At 40.2% G+C, this 15851-nt stretch overlaps 1 protein-coding gene across 1 annotated transcript in view; it reads right to left on the bottom strand.

The window, feature by feature from the left end:
- Window positions 1–6659, bottom strand: part of PDE3B (phosphodiesterase 3B) — an 86775-nt gene extending 80116 nt beyond the window's left edge. Inside the window, exon 1 of the mRNA XM_027651198.1 lies at window positions 5670–6659. Coding sequence (XP_027506999.1) covers window positions 5670–6644 — 975 coding nt within the window. The 5' untranslated portion in view covers window positions 6645–6659. The remainder of the gene's footprint in view (window positions 1–5669) is intronic.
- Window positions 6660–15851: the final 9192 nt, after the last annotated feature.

The following is a 15851-nucleotide window of genomic DNA, read 5'->3' as shown; positions in this document are numbered from 1 at the left end:
ATGTCACCTAAGGCCCAGGCTTTACCAGAATCCCCACCCCACCTCCATTCTGGTATTCACTCATGACATGAGACACTGTCATGGGGATTCTTAGAGTCCAGCTCACACCGCAGACTTGCTCTGTGTTGGGGCATTTTCCATAGGGTCCCTTCACTTCCCACTCACTCTTTTTCATAAAACTTGCTGCAGTTTGGAACTTCTAAGGCCTCCGTATTCAATCAGTTCTGTTGGTCAAGTTCAACTATTAGGATAGTACTGTCAGGCATACACATGCTCAGACTTACATTGTGTCAGAAAATGAGTCTTTTTCTCAGGAAGATACACCCAACTCCTTGCAATTCTCTTCCCTTTCACATTTAACCTCACAGAATATACTGTTTACAAACCTCAGCATGGAGGCTGTTCGCTTTGTCATTCTAGATTCTTCTGGGAACCTTTTGTTCCTCATCTATACAAGTTTCTTTCATAAATATAAAACATCTTCCTGGTCCAAGCTGAATATTATTCTACTAGTTTTCTTCAACACAGTCAATCATGCAGTTCTTAAAACCATCTCTCAAAGTTTCTTCCGTTTCTTTCCTCCACCAAATTTCTCCAGCATTTGCACAGCAGTTGTCTTTGATCTCCTTCCTTTCTCCATTTACATTTTCTTTCCAGGAAAACACACCTGAAGAAACAGCCAACCTCCTTTGCTACACTGACGACTTACAGTCATGCTTCCCTGCTTTTAGTTGTGCAGAATATGAACTGCCACCAAGTCTTGGATATCTGAAAGCCAGCTCAAGGTAAACTTGGCTAACAGAGTTCTTAACTGCACTCAGTTTCCCTAATATACTTTGTTTTGTCATTCTCTGTGAGCCACTGCACAATCCTTGGGGTCACTTGACCACAGGATACCATCTTAAACTCTGACCTCTCTATGGGCAAACCATATTCAAATCATCCTTTCTTTGTGGTATAATACTTTAAGGATAAAACTATATAACCAATATAAAAAAAAAAAAGGGAAAAAAAAAGGAAAAAAGAAAAAGAAAAAAAAAGGAAAAAAAAAAGGAAAAAAAAGGGGAAAAAAAGAAAAAAAGAAAAAAGGATGCAACTCTTACCAAGAGTCTTCTCATTTCACATTTCATCCAGCACAAAATATTTAGTCAAGGTCAGAGAGAAACAATAGAATCCTACTCATCCAAAGTACAGTTGCAGAAAGTTTTCCAAGTCTGTTGCTTTCACCACGTAATCCTTCCCTTTGCACATTCCTCACACTCAGCTGCATCCCATTGAAACTAATTACATTCACAGCTCAACACACATTGCCACCTTGATTTTTCCCCATAAGACAAACCTGAGAGGCATGAAGATTCTGTTAACAACAGAAACACATCTTGACATGCAGGTACAACTGTGGTAACAGCCATTGTAATCTGGGGGGGAACCTTGAAATATCAAAGAGCTAGTTTGTCAAATACATAACAAAAAGAATGACATTTTTTGTTATTGGCTGCAATTAACAGGTAAAGGGTGACATGTTTTTAGGCTGCAAACAGGATCTGAATTTAACAATTATAAGACACTCAAAAATACACATTAACTGACAGCTTCTGCTCTAGGAAGTTTATACCCTGAATACTTAAGGACAAAATAGAATTTGTTTCACAAATAGGAAACAGACACAGACATAAATTTCCTAAGCAAATAAGGAACTACATTAATTTCAAGTTACACAAATATTTTAGACTCTTGAAATCAAGCCCTTATCTTCCTAGGGTAATACATCAAAGGTACGAGATAGCTTGGAACAGAAACTGGGGAGAGGCAGCAGCCAATCCAACAACCTAAACACAAGACAATTCTTCCTGCAGTTATCAGAGTCCAACATGAAGGCAGTCCTTGTCCATGAAATATCACAGCTTTCCTATAAGTTGTAACCTGGTCAGGTAACCAGAAAATGTATCAGCTCTGTTTGCAGACTGTTTTGGACACTTATGTGTATTTAATTAGGAAGGCCTATTCTTTACTGAAGGAAAAACATGAATTTTAGAAATCACATATTCTTTCTGGATTCTGAGAAGCTCCTGTGTTTGATTTCCTACACATAGTTGTTTGCTCTCTCATGCAAGTTCACCATCAATTTAAAGGAAAAAAAGTTTTACTACCATATTTTTCAGAACAGTATTTACAAGATCTGCAACACTGATAAGCACCTTTTAGATTCTCAGTTCTGATTTGGCTTTTAGGCAAAAGAGAAATGATGAAATTAAGTGCTAAATATGCAACAGCCAATGAAGATAAACCCTTTGATATCAGTAGCAACAGGTACAGCTAACAGATTAGCATCCCATTAACACATGCAATCAAAATATGACCTACACAAAATTTGAAATACCAATCAGTCCTGTAGTCTTACTTTAATTCCTCCCTGGGTCCAAGATGAACACTGAAGTAAGAATATAAAAGCCTGTTTACTCCTAAAATCACATGAATTTCTGCGAGCAGAAGTGTTAATATAGCAGAGTTCAGAAAAGACATTTCAATTGCCTGACTTTTAGACTTAATTTGATTCATATTGTTTCCTTCTATGTGTATTTATATATTTGATAATGGCATTTAAGTATATGTACATAAAAATTTAAAGATATAATTATTCAAGTTTCTTTTCTCCCACCTCAAACTACACTGCCAGACATATGTACTGCAGAGAAGTTACACACAGCAGGAATTTGCATACTTTGATGGCTAAAGTTAATATGGATGTTCATATAAAAGGTAAGAATAAAGGTAAACTAGCTTTATCAACCCTCCAGTGTTATAGTTGCTGCACCTGTTGAAGTGTAGCAACTAAATCTAAATATTTGTCATGAGGACTGCTCAAATTAGCAAACTTTTACAGGATCGTGCTTACAGGGCCTCTTTCCACTTCTGCCCCAGAAAAGAGCAAAAGCTATATCCAATTTCTGTGTGCACACAGGACTGGTTCCACATACCTGGGTGTTCATATTCCATCCTGCCTCCCACTCGATGCACACAAGCCCCTTAGAAAATAATTTATTAAAGGGAAAAACCCCAATCAACTAAATATAATTATTTTCTGGTACATTTAACTAGACAGAGAGCCCACATAATTTCAAATCAACGCATAACTGAAAATTTAAGGTCAATACTAATATTCCCTATTTTCCTCAAAGAATAATTAAAATCTACACAAGACAAAATTTGTTCACAGTAAGAACAATCAGCCATCGGATTAATCTCCCCAGGGAAGTGGTGGATTCTCCAGTTTTAAGATTTAGCTGGACAGGGTGCTGGGCCATCTTGTCTAGACAGTGCTTTTGCCAAGAAAGGTTGAACCAGATGATCCTTGGGGGTCACCTTCTGACCTGCTATTTATATTTGACATAAACCTCTAACATACAAGAGGCTTGTAACAATCACACTAAATACATCTAATAGAATCACAGTAACAACTCATTCATCAAAGTATTCCTGTTATGATGGACTTGTAGCACGTTCCTTGTACTGATCTTCCTAACAATGCTCATTAAACTCCCTCTTAAAATATTAATACTTGAAAAGAACCATTGTAATATTTTATAAAGATTTGCAAAACATGTAATCAGCCCTTAAAGAAAACTCACACAATATATTCTCTCTGAAAAGCACTAAGTGCATACATTCCTTCTGTTTCAAGGAAGCAATATAAAAACCTTGTGCTGTTTATTCAAATAAAGTCACACATTATGGGCTTAATTCTCCCTCCTCCTGCTCAAACAATTGATGTTATATCATCTCTGCAATGTCTGATCTCTCTCCAACTCAGACAGGAGAACAGAAGATTTAACCTGTGTTATCCTTGTAAAATTGCATATAAAATACAGTACAGAACAAGTATCTGTGAATCCCATTTAAGCTGCTCTTAACAAAGTACAAATATTTACTGTAAAGCATAATAGACTATTAGGAAAATGAAGACCTCCATATCTCTTTGTTGTTCACATCTAGTGATAACAAAGATATCCAATTCTGGAAGTCTACCAAACAGTTACATTTTATTATGAACATGTATGATTTAAGTACCGCCAATAAATTCTACATATTTAGTTACAGTTGACATTTATGATGTTGCTTAAAGAATAATGAATGCCCTAACTTGAAATATGCGCATGCCTTTAAGGAGGGAGTTGAACGTCAAAGGAAGCTTTTAGTAACATGCATATGAACAAATATCTTCTATCATCTAGAAAGGTTAATGAAATCACATTTTCTGAGATTTCTGTACTGCAGACTAACGTAACAGAAAAAGGGCACATCTACTGTCTCGAAGGGAACAGAAAAAGTAAATTGTTATACAATATTCCCTACATATCTTAACTGCTAGTACAATATTTTAATGTATCTTTCATTGTATGCGTTAGATAGTCTACAACTTACTGAATGAGTTATTTCTGAAGCCTTTTATAGCATACTTGCATTTTGACCTTTTAATACTGCTGTATTAATTCTACTGTGCAAACACAGGGGGAAAAAATGGTCGAAAACTACTCCACCGTTTCAGATTCACCTCGTATTTCCTTAGACCTAATTCACAATCAATCGTAAGAAGTGCATTACAGAATACATGTCAAAGCAAAGTTAGAAAAGCAAAGTTTCATTTAGCACCCATGAATTTCAGCCACGACAGTAACAGACAGGGGATTCTGCAGCAACAGTCACTTCCCAGAAACTGCTCACTTGGACGTTTATTGAATACACTCCCCTTATTCTGCCTCCTACAACGGGCTGATAATCCACTTGCAGCAGCCTCGGGCCAGTTCCAACACAACTCGATGTTCCTGCTGTTGACGTGCAAGTGCCCAAATAAAAACAAACTCCCCCACACGCACGGGGGTTTACGCTACAAAAAACAAGACTCATTGAAAAGTTTTCCGGGAGGTAGAAACCAACAGAGTTCCATTCAAGAAAACTGAGCGTTTCGGGCATCCCTCCAGACCCTACTGAACAGCTCTCTCTTCTGTAAAAAGAGGTTTCTTAAAACCCATCAACGCAAAACTAACGTTAACTTAGGTGGAGCGAGGAAGAGAGGGTGAGAGGGAGACAGAGGAACAAGCGACAGAGGAACAAGTGAGAGGCAGAAGGACAGCTGCCGCTCAAACAACGCCAACATTTGATAAATAATATCCCTCAAAACCTGGTCTTTCTTTAGCACTTGGCAATCATTTTGTCGGCAGAAAGCGGGAAGGACCAGAAGTGCCGAGCAGCTAGAAAGCTGTGGTTTCTTTCTCTCGTAAAATCTGCCAGAAGCGGAGGAGGTGGGGGGCTTTGGAAAAGAAATAATCACAATAACAAGGTAACTGATAGCTGAAGATGTTTGGTTTGAGGTTTTGTTCTAATCAATAAGAACTACTGTTTAATATTTAAGATCACATAAAAAGCGAGCGAGCCTTCTGTCCTATAGCAAATACATTATTATGATTTAGCTCCCACTCAGAAATAAAGGAGTATATCGATCGTACAGAACCGAGCGGAGAAAGCAGCTAAGGGACTAACGTTTCCCTCCATTCCTCTAGCAGGAGTTTGCCAGGAAGCAGAAATCCAGCACAGACGTACACAGCGGTTAGGAAAAGCGAGTGGCGCTCATTCCTCGGAAAGTTTCTCTCCCAAGTTTCGGAGAAACCTACCTGCTCTCTGGAAATGCAAGGCAACGAGGGTCTCCTAAACATTTTGCAGCTGCCGTAGTAGCTGGCCGAAGTTTCCCCTAAGGACACGCAGCTAGACCTCCTCCTTGGTCTGATCACAGGCACTTTTTCCTCCACGCTGGGGAGCCGTGGGTGGCGATGATGCTGGTGGTGCGCTCCTCGGCCGTGAGCCGAGAAGATGCCGTGCTCCCCGCCACAGAGTGCCAGGAGGCAGCCTGCCACCCCGGCCGTGCCGGCCAGCAGCGGTCTGAGGGCTGGGGGGAGCGAGGGGAAGCTGGCGAGCGGCACCAGCCACACCAGGCTGGAGAAGACCAAGACGAGGAGGCTCCAGCGCAACCTCAGAGAGCTCTGCAGCAGGGTCAGCGCTGTCACCGAGCCCAGCACTGTCAGGAGCCTTCCTAGGAACATCTGCGGCTCCTCTTCGTGCCCCTCCTCGGGCAGCAGCCACTGCAGCGCCACGAAGTCCCCCGAGTAGCAGCACACGGGCAGCGCCAGCAGCCACCAGCGGGGAGTGCCGCCGCCGAGCTCCCCGCGCCGGCCGCCGGCCAGGTAGCAGGTGAGGAAGAAGAAGGCACAGGCGATGCTGAAGAGGGGGCTGAGGCAGCGGGACAGGCACAGCAAGGCGTGCAGCGGCCGCGGGCTCTGCCAGCCGCTCCCGTCCTGCCGCTCCCGGACGCTGCCCTGGCCGGGAAAGGCCAGGAGCGAGAGGACAGCGGCGGCCAGGACGCCCAGGGCGAGCCGAGCCCGGGAGGAGGAGGCGGTGGGGAAGAGCAGCAGGGAGAGGAGGCTCTTCGGGGGGTCCTGGCGCAGGGGGGTCGCGCAGCTCTTCACGTATCCGTTCCGCAGGCTCTCCGCGGGGGCCGCCCCGCCGCCGTCCGGCTGCGGGCAAGGCTGCGGGGCTCTGCCGGGGCCGTGGGGGGAGGCGGCCGCCGCGGCAGTTTCTCTCTCTTCCCTCATGGTGGTCGGGGACGCGGGAGGGGGGAGGTCGGGGGAGAGGCGCGGGTCGCGCTAGCTGTGTCCCGGCCGCGCCTCCCGCATCCCTTCTCAGGAGGAGGGCGCCGGGCTGAGCCGCCGCTCGTCCCCCGCGGGCAGCGGCGTCCGCAGCATGGTGGGTGAGGACGGGGGGGGGGAAACAAAACAAAACAAAAAAAAAAATAGAGAGAAAAGGTAAAAGTCTCGCTCGCCCGTCCGCGTTCCCCCAGCGGATCCGGCGGCGGGGACTCGCTGCCGCCTCCCAGCGCTCAGCAGCGGCAGCGGCCGCCGGCGCAGCCCCCGCGGGGGTGGGAGTGGGGCGGGAACAGCCCCCGACGCCCGCCCCCCTTTCTTCCCTCCCTCTCTGTCTCCCGCCTTCCTTTCCTCCTTTCCCAGGGCCCTGCGAACCGCGCTTCCCGCGATCTTTTTTAAAATATAAATATACACATATATATATACATATATCGATCTCTATCCCGCCGGCCCCCAGCAGCCCGGGCCACCGCGCATCGCCCTCGCCAGGCGCTCCCGCCTGGAAGCGGGAAGGGGCGGCTGGGGAAGCGATGAAGGGGCAGGAACGCTGAGCTGGCGCGACTTTGTGTTTTATCTTGTCCTTTTGCTTTGAGATGCCGAGGAAAAGTTGCTCGTACGGACTGTAAAGCACACGCAGAGTATCGAAGTGTTTCCCCTCTGAGGACCATGCCTTTCTCCCTTTTTTTTTTTTTTTTTTTTTGTTTTAAGCACCCGAGAAGTAAGTATGGATTAGAGTAATTGTCTGCACTCTTTTTTTTTTCAGTCTTTGTTAGTTATGTTGCAGATTAGACCGCGTTGCGCGACCAGGTTTATTTGCACAGCTAATCCCTTTGGAATGGATCAAAATAATCATTTTGGAACAGACTGTTTGGAAGTGTTTAGACTGCTGTAAGGGCAAATACTAATGGCATTTTTGAGTAACGCCTTTGCTCATTCATGCTGTTTGTTTCTGAAAAACTATGTAGCGCTTTGGAAATTTATTATAACTGTTCATCTTGTGACTTGAAACAAACGTCTTTTGAGCCATGTTTCCGCATAATATTGTGCTGATTTACTGAAATTTGTTCAGAAATCAGTTCAGGTAGATCAATGACTGCAGTTTTTGCTTGTTTATTGAAACAAGGAACTCTTTAAATGATTTGATGTCATGCTTGTGATTTGCTACTTTTGGACAGCCTCCGAGTAGCAGCTGGTTTGGGGAAGCTGTGGGGCGGCAGGAAGTGCTGCTGCGGGACATGGGCCTGAAAGTCGAGAGTGATTGCTGGTAGAAAATGCAATATGCAGTGGCAAACGAAGTAACTTGTGTACATAAATGGAAATAAGTAATGATTTATTTTTCAAAAGGTAAATCGAACTGATGGAATTCGAGTACTGCAGTACGCCTTCTTCTGTTGGAAATACTCCTAGACTTCCAAAAAAGAATACAGTTTTGTCCCGACTTGGTACAATTAACACAAATTCTGTACCATTCTACTGGTACTAAGAAGTTTTTGAAAAGGGGAAAATGTGAAGTTCCTTCGGGGATTATATCCATACATTTACTTGTATTCGTGTGTTAATGATCTCGACTGGACCACAATCAAGTGTTTATGTAAGTGCTTTCATGGCTGAGATGTATCTTCTATTATGCATATCCTTTATTTTTCAGTTCCTTTGAATTTAGCTATAAATAAATACATTCCAGAAATAATAAGCTGGTGTAGTCTTCATTGAAACATATTTGGGGATATTTGTCTGTAGCAGTGGGCACTAGAAAGTGCCTAAGGAAGACTACAGAGATAGGATGTCATATGATCCCTTATAGCACAAATGCAACCATCTGTGGCTTTAGCACTTTCTGAATCAGAAGTGGTATCTTATTTTTAACAGTTCTCAGTAGGTTTTTATTCCACAAATTTCCCTGCTGTTTTTTCTTTTGAATCCTCATAGGTTTTTAACATCTGCAGAGCAGTGCAAGAAAAAAATCCTTGCTCAATTCCTATCTATCTTAATTTATATTCTTCTCATTTTGATAGAAACAATGAACAAGTAACTTTCTCTCCTCAGTTTATTATTTTATATCTTTCCTCAGCGTTGTATTTATTTCCTAAGCTGACGAGTTTTGATATACTTGGTTTTTTTCATGTCAGTACTATTTTTTTTGAGCACTACTATATGCTTTAGAGAAGAGGAGACCAGGAGTTACACCCAGTATTCAAGACACAAGCACAGTTGAAATAATGATTTTCATGTAATTATTCAGTTCTTTGCTTATAATTCTTGTCACTCATTTGTTTTGCTTTGCTAGGAAAGTGAGAAAGCAGATAAACTAAGCATGGTTGGGAGTTGTTCTGTTGAACATTGAACATTGTTTTCACAACATTAACTCCGTATATCCCAGGCTCTGTTTTCTAATTGTTAATATCTACATCCACTAGATAATTTTATAGGTAAGATTAGGGTTTTTTCTGTGTTTACATTACAGTTATCTGCAGTAAATTTCACCTGCCTTTTAACTCAGGATTGTGAGACTTTAAGCAGATTCCTTTAGCCAGCTCTAGCTTTACTACCCTCAGTAACTTTGTATAAACAGCATACTTCACCACTTACTATTTGTTCTCAGATCATTTATCATGAATTAATTAGCTTTTTTTCAGTGGTATGTGTGTGCAAAAACACCCTGAAGAAACGTATACACCAAACAACAAACAAGAGAAATATTATGCCTCCAGAAAACCCATACAAGTGTGGTCCACTTAGGGAAATCAAAAGTCTTAACCAAACTTGAGTGAATGTTTGGAGAAACACCAGCGCTGTGCCTTCTCTTTCTAAGCTTGTATCGTGGCAAACACCGTGGCTGCTCTGTAGAAACACGTGCTGCAGCCAGCAACTGGAGCTGCTTGGATCATCCTATGCTTATCTATGTGCAATGTGCTCTCCTTTAAATGCAGGTTATGATACCAACTGCTAAGGTGTTTGTATGTCTGCAGGGCTGAAGGCCTAGAGAAACCTCTGCTGGTTTGTAGCCAACCAGACGTAACGGGAACAAGTGACTGGAGGATATACCAAGGTGCAGTTACTAAGGGAATTACAAATGCTCAGGTGAAAGAGGCTTCTTGTGCCAGTGTATTCACTATGCACGATGTCAGTATACTTGCAATGAGGTGTTGTTAATCCATTTGTCGTGTCTAAGGCTGGGAAAGAGAGATCCAGTTGCCTTCCACGTAAAACAATGTTAAGTCACAACATTTTGATCATTGTTTGGCAGCGAAGACCAAGTTGCTACAAATTACGTCTTTTACTTTAATTTGTCAAAAACAGGCCAGCCCATGGCAAAGAAAACTGGAAAGGAGTAATGAAAAGTAACTTGTTTTTTGTATAATAAGGTGTTTCTAGTGGATGTAGTGCTTGTCAGTTTAAAAAGCATGGGTGATAGCACTGGAAAGATGGAGCTGCTGTGATAGGCCACAGATAGATGAGATTTCCTGTTTCTTGTGCAGAAAGATACCACTGCAATGATCTTTGACAAACTATCAGTGAGTAGCAGAAATATCATATCATGCTAATGAAACACTAACTCCATTTAGAAACGACAGGGACACAAAGGTTTTCCGCTGCCCATAATTTTGGTTTTATGGAGAGAAGCAGCAGCTTGTTGGCTTCTGGTATTGTATCTAGGTGCTTCTACTATTGTATTTTTTAAATCTAGGAGATCAACCTCCTTGTCTGAATAAGATTGGACTCTTCAGCAACGGACTAACACCTTCATCTCCAGATAAGCACATAATGATGTGGACCTCTACAGCTGAAAAGTGTTTTGATCATACAAAGGTTTACTTTAGAGGTGACATTTTCAATGATTTTTAATGATTTATAAACAGAATTTAATGATGTGGATGTGATTTCAGTAGTCAGGCCACGTATAGTCTGCATATTCCTTTATGTAAAATTAATGGTCTAATGCTTCATGTTGGCTTTATGTAAAGTTTTAATGGAATTGCATAACTTTTTAAAACACATTTTTATGTAATATATGATGTATAAATTTTAAAAATGTTTTAGAAGTTGTTCCGATATTACACATTTAAATAAATAAGGATGTCTTTGGCTATTTTTCCCCCTGAGTTTGGATGTTTACTTCCTAATAAAAATAAAGATGATGGGCTATCAAGTTCAACAAATAAGTGTCAAAGTTCTGGCTTTAAGATATTTGAGATTTGTGTAATTATATATGATACTTATTTTTTACATGACCTTATTTGGAGAATAGTGGTAGAGGTTGGGAGAGGGGGTGAAAATAAAAATGCAGTAATGTCATCTTATATTATAAGCAAAACTGATGGTTAATAATAAAACAGAAGATAAGAGACTTTTTTCATATGTAGCATCTCTATAAAAAGTTTATTTTATGCTGAATCATGTTTTATCATAAAAGCTACACCTTCAGTGAAATAGCATTAAACTTCAGAATACATGCTAATATTTTAATGGCAATTCAGTCCTTAACTTGCTAATTGAAATTTCTGTCTTGAATTGAAATAGAGGCATTTTATGGACTCTGCTTATTAATAGAGCTAAAGATTAAAATCTAACTAGGTTAAATCTAACCATGGTTTGGTTTTTCAGAGAAGTCTGACTTAATGCATGAGCGTTAGATGCTTAAATATATTCTGAAAAAAAAAGACCAAAATTAGTCCAAGTCAAGTCATTTATTGGGAAGGAGAGGGGAGAGAAAAATGAGCTGAATCATTTAGTCAGCTTCTCTCGTTTCCAGATCTTTCAGATACCCATTTTATTGACCCTAAATCATTAAGACAGGTCCTTGTTAATAAACATTCATTTAAATTCTGTTAAATTGCTAAAATTACATTATATTGTCAGCAGGCATAAAATAACCCAGTAAAGAAATTGTGCTGAGTTATACCTCTTCAGTGTCTGGCCTGTTTCAGCACATGCTTGAGTATAATCTCAACAGTTGTGTTTGGCTGTATTATTCCATTCAGTTTTGTGTATGAAGCTCTTATAGGCCTTAATGCATTCAGAAATTCATCATACTTAATTCTTCCTTATGTTAAGTGTTGGAAAAACTTGGACCTTGAAGAAAATAGTATAAACATAGTCACTAATTGTTCTGTTCATAGTTAAATAAAAATGAAAACTTTGTCTTGAAGTATCAGGCTGCGGATGACTGAATAATAGTGGAAATATGTAAAATATCTTACCTTCTAAATAAAAAAAGAAATCTGGACTCTTAAGCCTTCTTGTTTTCTGTGATGTTTCAATATGAATTTTGTTTTATCATTCAAAGTAATGGTGGTCTAATAAGACAGTCTGTGTAAGCAAATCTCCAGACCAAAACATCTAATTCCCTCAGTACAAAGAAGGAGAAATGTAACATAATCTTGTAATTGGTGACTTAGTAACTATTTCTGCTGGAAATTCAACATGAGATTAAAAAAACAGCAAAATTATGCAATTAAGATGATTAGCTCATTAATGTGGAAGTGTTTTGTCATTCTAACCACAGAAGGAATTCACCCGAGTGGAAAAGTAGACAGGAATAAATTTTGGTGGGAGCCAGAAATTGTCTGGGTTTTATATGATAAATTTATGTGGTTTATGTCTGTCCTCTAAAACCTAAGCACCAGCATTTCTCAGGTTAATTTTTTTATTGCTTGTTAAGACCAAGTTCATCGTGCATTACCTGAGCTGTTTATGTTTTTCAGGAAGACATGACATGCAGTGAAAGTGTTCCAGTTTCAAACAACTTACCTCAATAATTTTTCCTTTTTAAGTCTACTTTTGTGGCTAAAAATTACTTTTGTTCCTCATATAGTGCAGTGGGACTGTTTAGCATTTGTAATCAATACTGTGTACAATTGCAGTAATTTATCAGCCTGTCTTTAGCATGTTAGCTGAAAATCCTGTTTGCCATTCATTCACAAAGTTGTGTTGGGCAAGGATTAGGTTAGATATTAGAAAAAAGTCCTCCACCCGGAGCGTGGTTGGGCACTGGAACAGGCTCCCCAGGGAAGTGGTCACAGCACCAAGCCTGACAGAATTCAAGAAGCATTTGGACAATGTTCTCAGGCACATGGTGTGATTCTTGGGGCTGTCCTGTGCAGGGCCAGGAGTTGGACTTTGATGATCCTTGTGGGTCTCTTCCAACTCAAGGTATTCTATGATTCTGTGAATCACAGTTTATTGAAAGCAGTACCCATTAAGACAACTCAGAGCCTGAATTTACCATGTGAGAAACTACACAGCAAATGAAGTGAAATGTGCTTGTAATTCTGATAGGTTTGCTGCTTTTGTCTCCTCTGTATGGTACAATGACACATCAAGATTATTTACAAACATTGAGGGATAGTATTTAGTTGTCAAAGGAAACAAATGCAGGTAAAGCAGACAGCAGTGTCACAAGATCAAGTAACAGATAAGTGACTTGATCATTTACCTCAGCTATTTTTGTGCTCAAAACCAGCACTTGTTACCCTGAGGCATGATGTTGCAGTAAGAGGAGGAACAGTTGGATGTGAAAGTGTGTTTAAATATTTCCAAGATGTGTATTTTTGTCAGGTGATATTCCCTACAAGTAAGAATAAATAGGGTATTTTAGAAAATATTGCTAACCTCTTTGGTGTTGCCCAAGTAGCAAACACTAGTCCATCATAAAAAAACCCTGTCCCCTTATTGTTAACAACATGTCTGAATTGACTACCTAAGCCAAAATGAGGGTACGCTATGGAAAATTTACAAATTCTGAATCTAAATAATTCAAGTGTATCTAATTTCAGTTAAGTAGATTTTATGTGCTTATTTATAGCTAAAATGCACCCAGCACAGAGGTGTGCAAAGTAATGATGTAGAAACAATCAGCCATGCGCACCTGTTGGATCTTTCTTGCAATGAAAGAATAATAATTGACCCACAATAGCAAAAGAAACACATTTAGAAGGGTTCTTCTGTTGCTTTGGAGTTTTTGTGTTTGAATTAACAAAAGCCTTAGAGGAAAGGACCTTGAAAGGGAGCAAACTGGACACAACAACAGGTTTTAACAAAGCTGATTAGGGAACCCCAGAAGCTGACATTATGATATCTTTGCATTTATGCTCCATTAGTAATAACTAGCTGGCAATGACTAATGCTTTAATATAACAAACTCAAACACTGTATCAGCAGAGAACTGTGTTTCAGTCATTAGCTGAGTTATTATTTATCATGTATTTGCAATGTCTGTAATGTTTCCTGTTGTGATTGTTTAAACTATGGGTGACCTAATTACCCGCTACAACTACTTGAAAGGAGGTTGTACAAGGTTTGGGTTGGCCTATTCTCCCAGGCAACTAGTGACAGGATGAGAGGACGTAGCCTCAAGCTGTGCCAGGGGAGGTTTAGATGGGACATCAGGAAGAATTTCTTCACAGGAAAGGTGATTATACATTGGAAGGGACCGCCCAGGGAGGTGGTGGAGTCACCATCCCCAGAGGTGTTCAAGAAATGACTGGATGTGGCACTTAGTGCCATGGTCTAGTTGACAAGGTGGTGATCGGTCAAAGGTTAGACTTGGTGGTCTCAGAGGCCTTTACCAACCTAAATGATTCTGTGCTTATGTAAGAATTTATGAAAGCATGGGAAAAATCTCAAGGGTTTTTTGTGACCTGAAATCTATCTAGTTCAACCTTGATGGAATTTTGATTACATTTGGAAAAAAATTTATATCAATTGCAAATTATACGAAACACATGTATCTTATTTTCTTATAACTATTAGCATAACACAGACTGGAAACTGACTTACAGAGGTTTTTATTTAGTTTACATTCAAATATTTTTTCCAGAGCAATAGACATTGCATAATAAATTTCACTGATATGGTATTCACTAGCACTGACCTGCAACAAACTGCAGTGCTACGTTTACTTGGTTATTTTTTATTACTATATTAAGAATGTCATCTTTACTAGAATTGGCATGTTTATTAAATATGAATATTATATTATGCCAATATATTGCTAGAGAAAAAGCAGAGTGAACAAACAGTACAATTAGTAAATGAAGTGAACATGTAGCTGTATTACCCTTCATTATTGTTTACTTACTTACTGATTTGTAAAAGCTGCTGGTTTGTAATCCATTTCTCTGTGACTGCTGTTAGTTACAAGGACTCTAAAATTCATAATAATTACTGTTTAGTACCAACATGTGCTTGGTAATGGTTTGAAAGTTTGTGGTTCCTGGCCACTTTAGTTTTTAGTACTTAATTATTGTAAGGCTTATTGTAATGTAGTAGTTTCCTAAATGCTGGTCTCCTAGATGCATGCAACCTTTGGGATTTAAAACACTGCACAGTTTTCATTAACTGATGTATTAAAATTACAAAAAAGCTATGTACCAGGAAGTTATCCAGATACCAAAGACACTGAGTGACACACTTCAGCTGAAGTTACTTACATCATGTACTCAAACTGTTAATTCTGAGGCACTTCTATATGAAAAAGCGAACTAAACTAAAGAATTGCTTTTGAGCATTCTGTTTCAGCCAGAATGGGAAAGAGCAGTACTCCAGACAAAGACAAAACCCTGTGCCTGGGACCCTCTGATTCCTGAGTAAGACCTTAGTAGTAGTGGGCGAGCTCCATGACCATTGTGGCAACTGGAGAAGCTTGTCAGACCTGCAGCATCATGTTACCTGTTTTCCAGAGCCATGACACAAACTATTGCCATATTACCATGTACTTTAGGAAAAGATCTCCCTGCAGTCAACATATTCACCTCCGCTCACTGCATCATAAGTACTTTCCAAGGCTACTTTTCTGAGAACTCATGACTTACTTGTGCTCCATAAAAGACCAGACTTTTTAGCCTCATTTCAGTTCCACATTAGGAACTACCTTGTGTGCTTCTCAAACTGTATCCAGAAGGTCTTTGACCATCTGGTGACCTTTATCAGATTACTGTCTAAAGATTTTTGCCAGAAGTTTGACACTCCAATTATTGAGGGTCATATATCATCTAGAACAATCTTGCAAGCCTCACTTGACACAGCAGGGACAGCAGTCTGTGGTTTCAACTCCTTCTTATTTCTTAGGCAATTTTCTTGGCTTTTGTGTTTCTAGGGAGAATAAAGCAATTATAAAGAAAGAGATTCCTTAGCATCCTTTCCAAAGAAGCTTTATGG

Source organism: Corapipo altera, unplaced genomic scaffold (assembly GCF_003945725.1).
Source record: "Corapipo altera isolate COAL_440 unplaced genomic scaffold, ASM394572v1 78, whole genome shotgun sequence".
In the NCBI taxonomy this organism is placed as follows: domain Eukaryota; kingdom Metazoa; phylum Chordata; class Aves; order Passeriformes; family Pipridae; genus Corapipo; species Corapipo altera.
The sequence above is the reverse complement of the archived record's forward strand: the minus strand, read 5'-3'. Positions and strand labels throughout refer to the sequence as shown.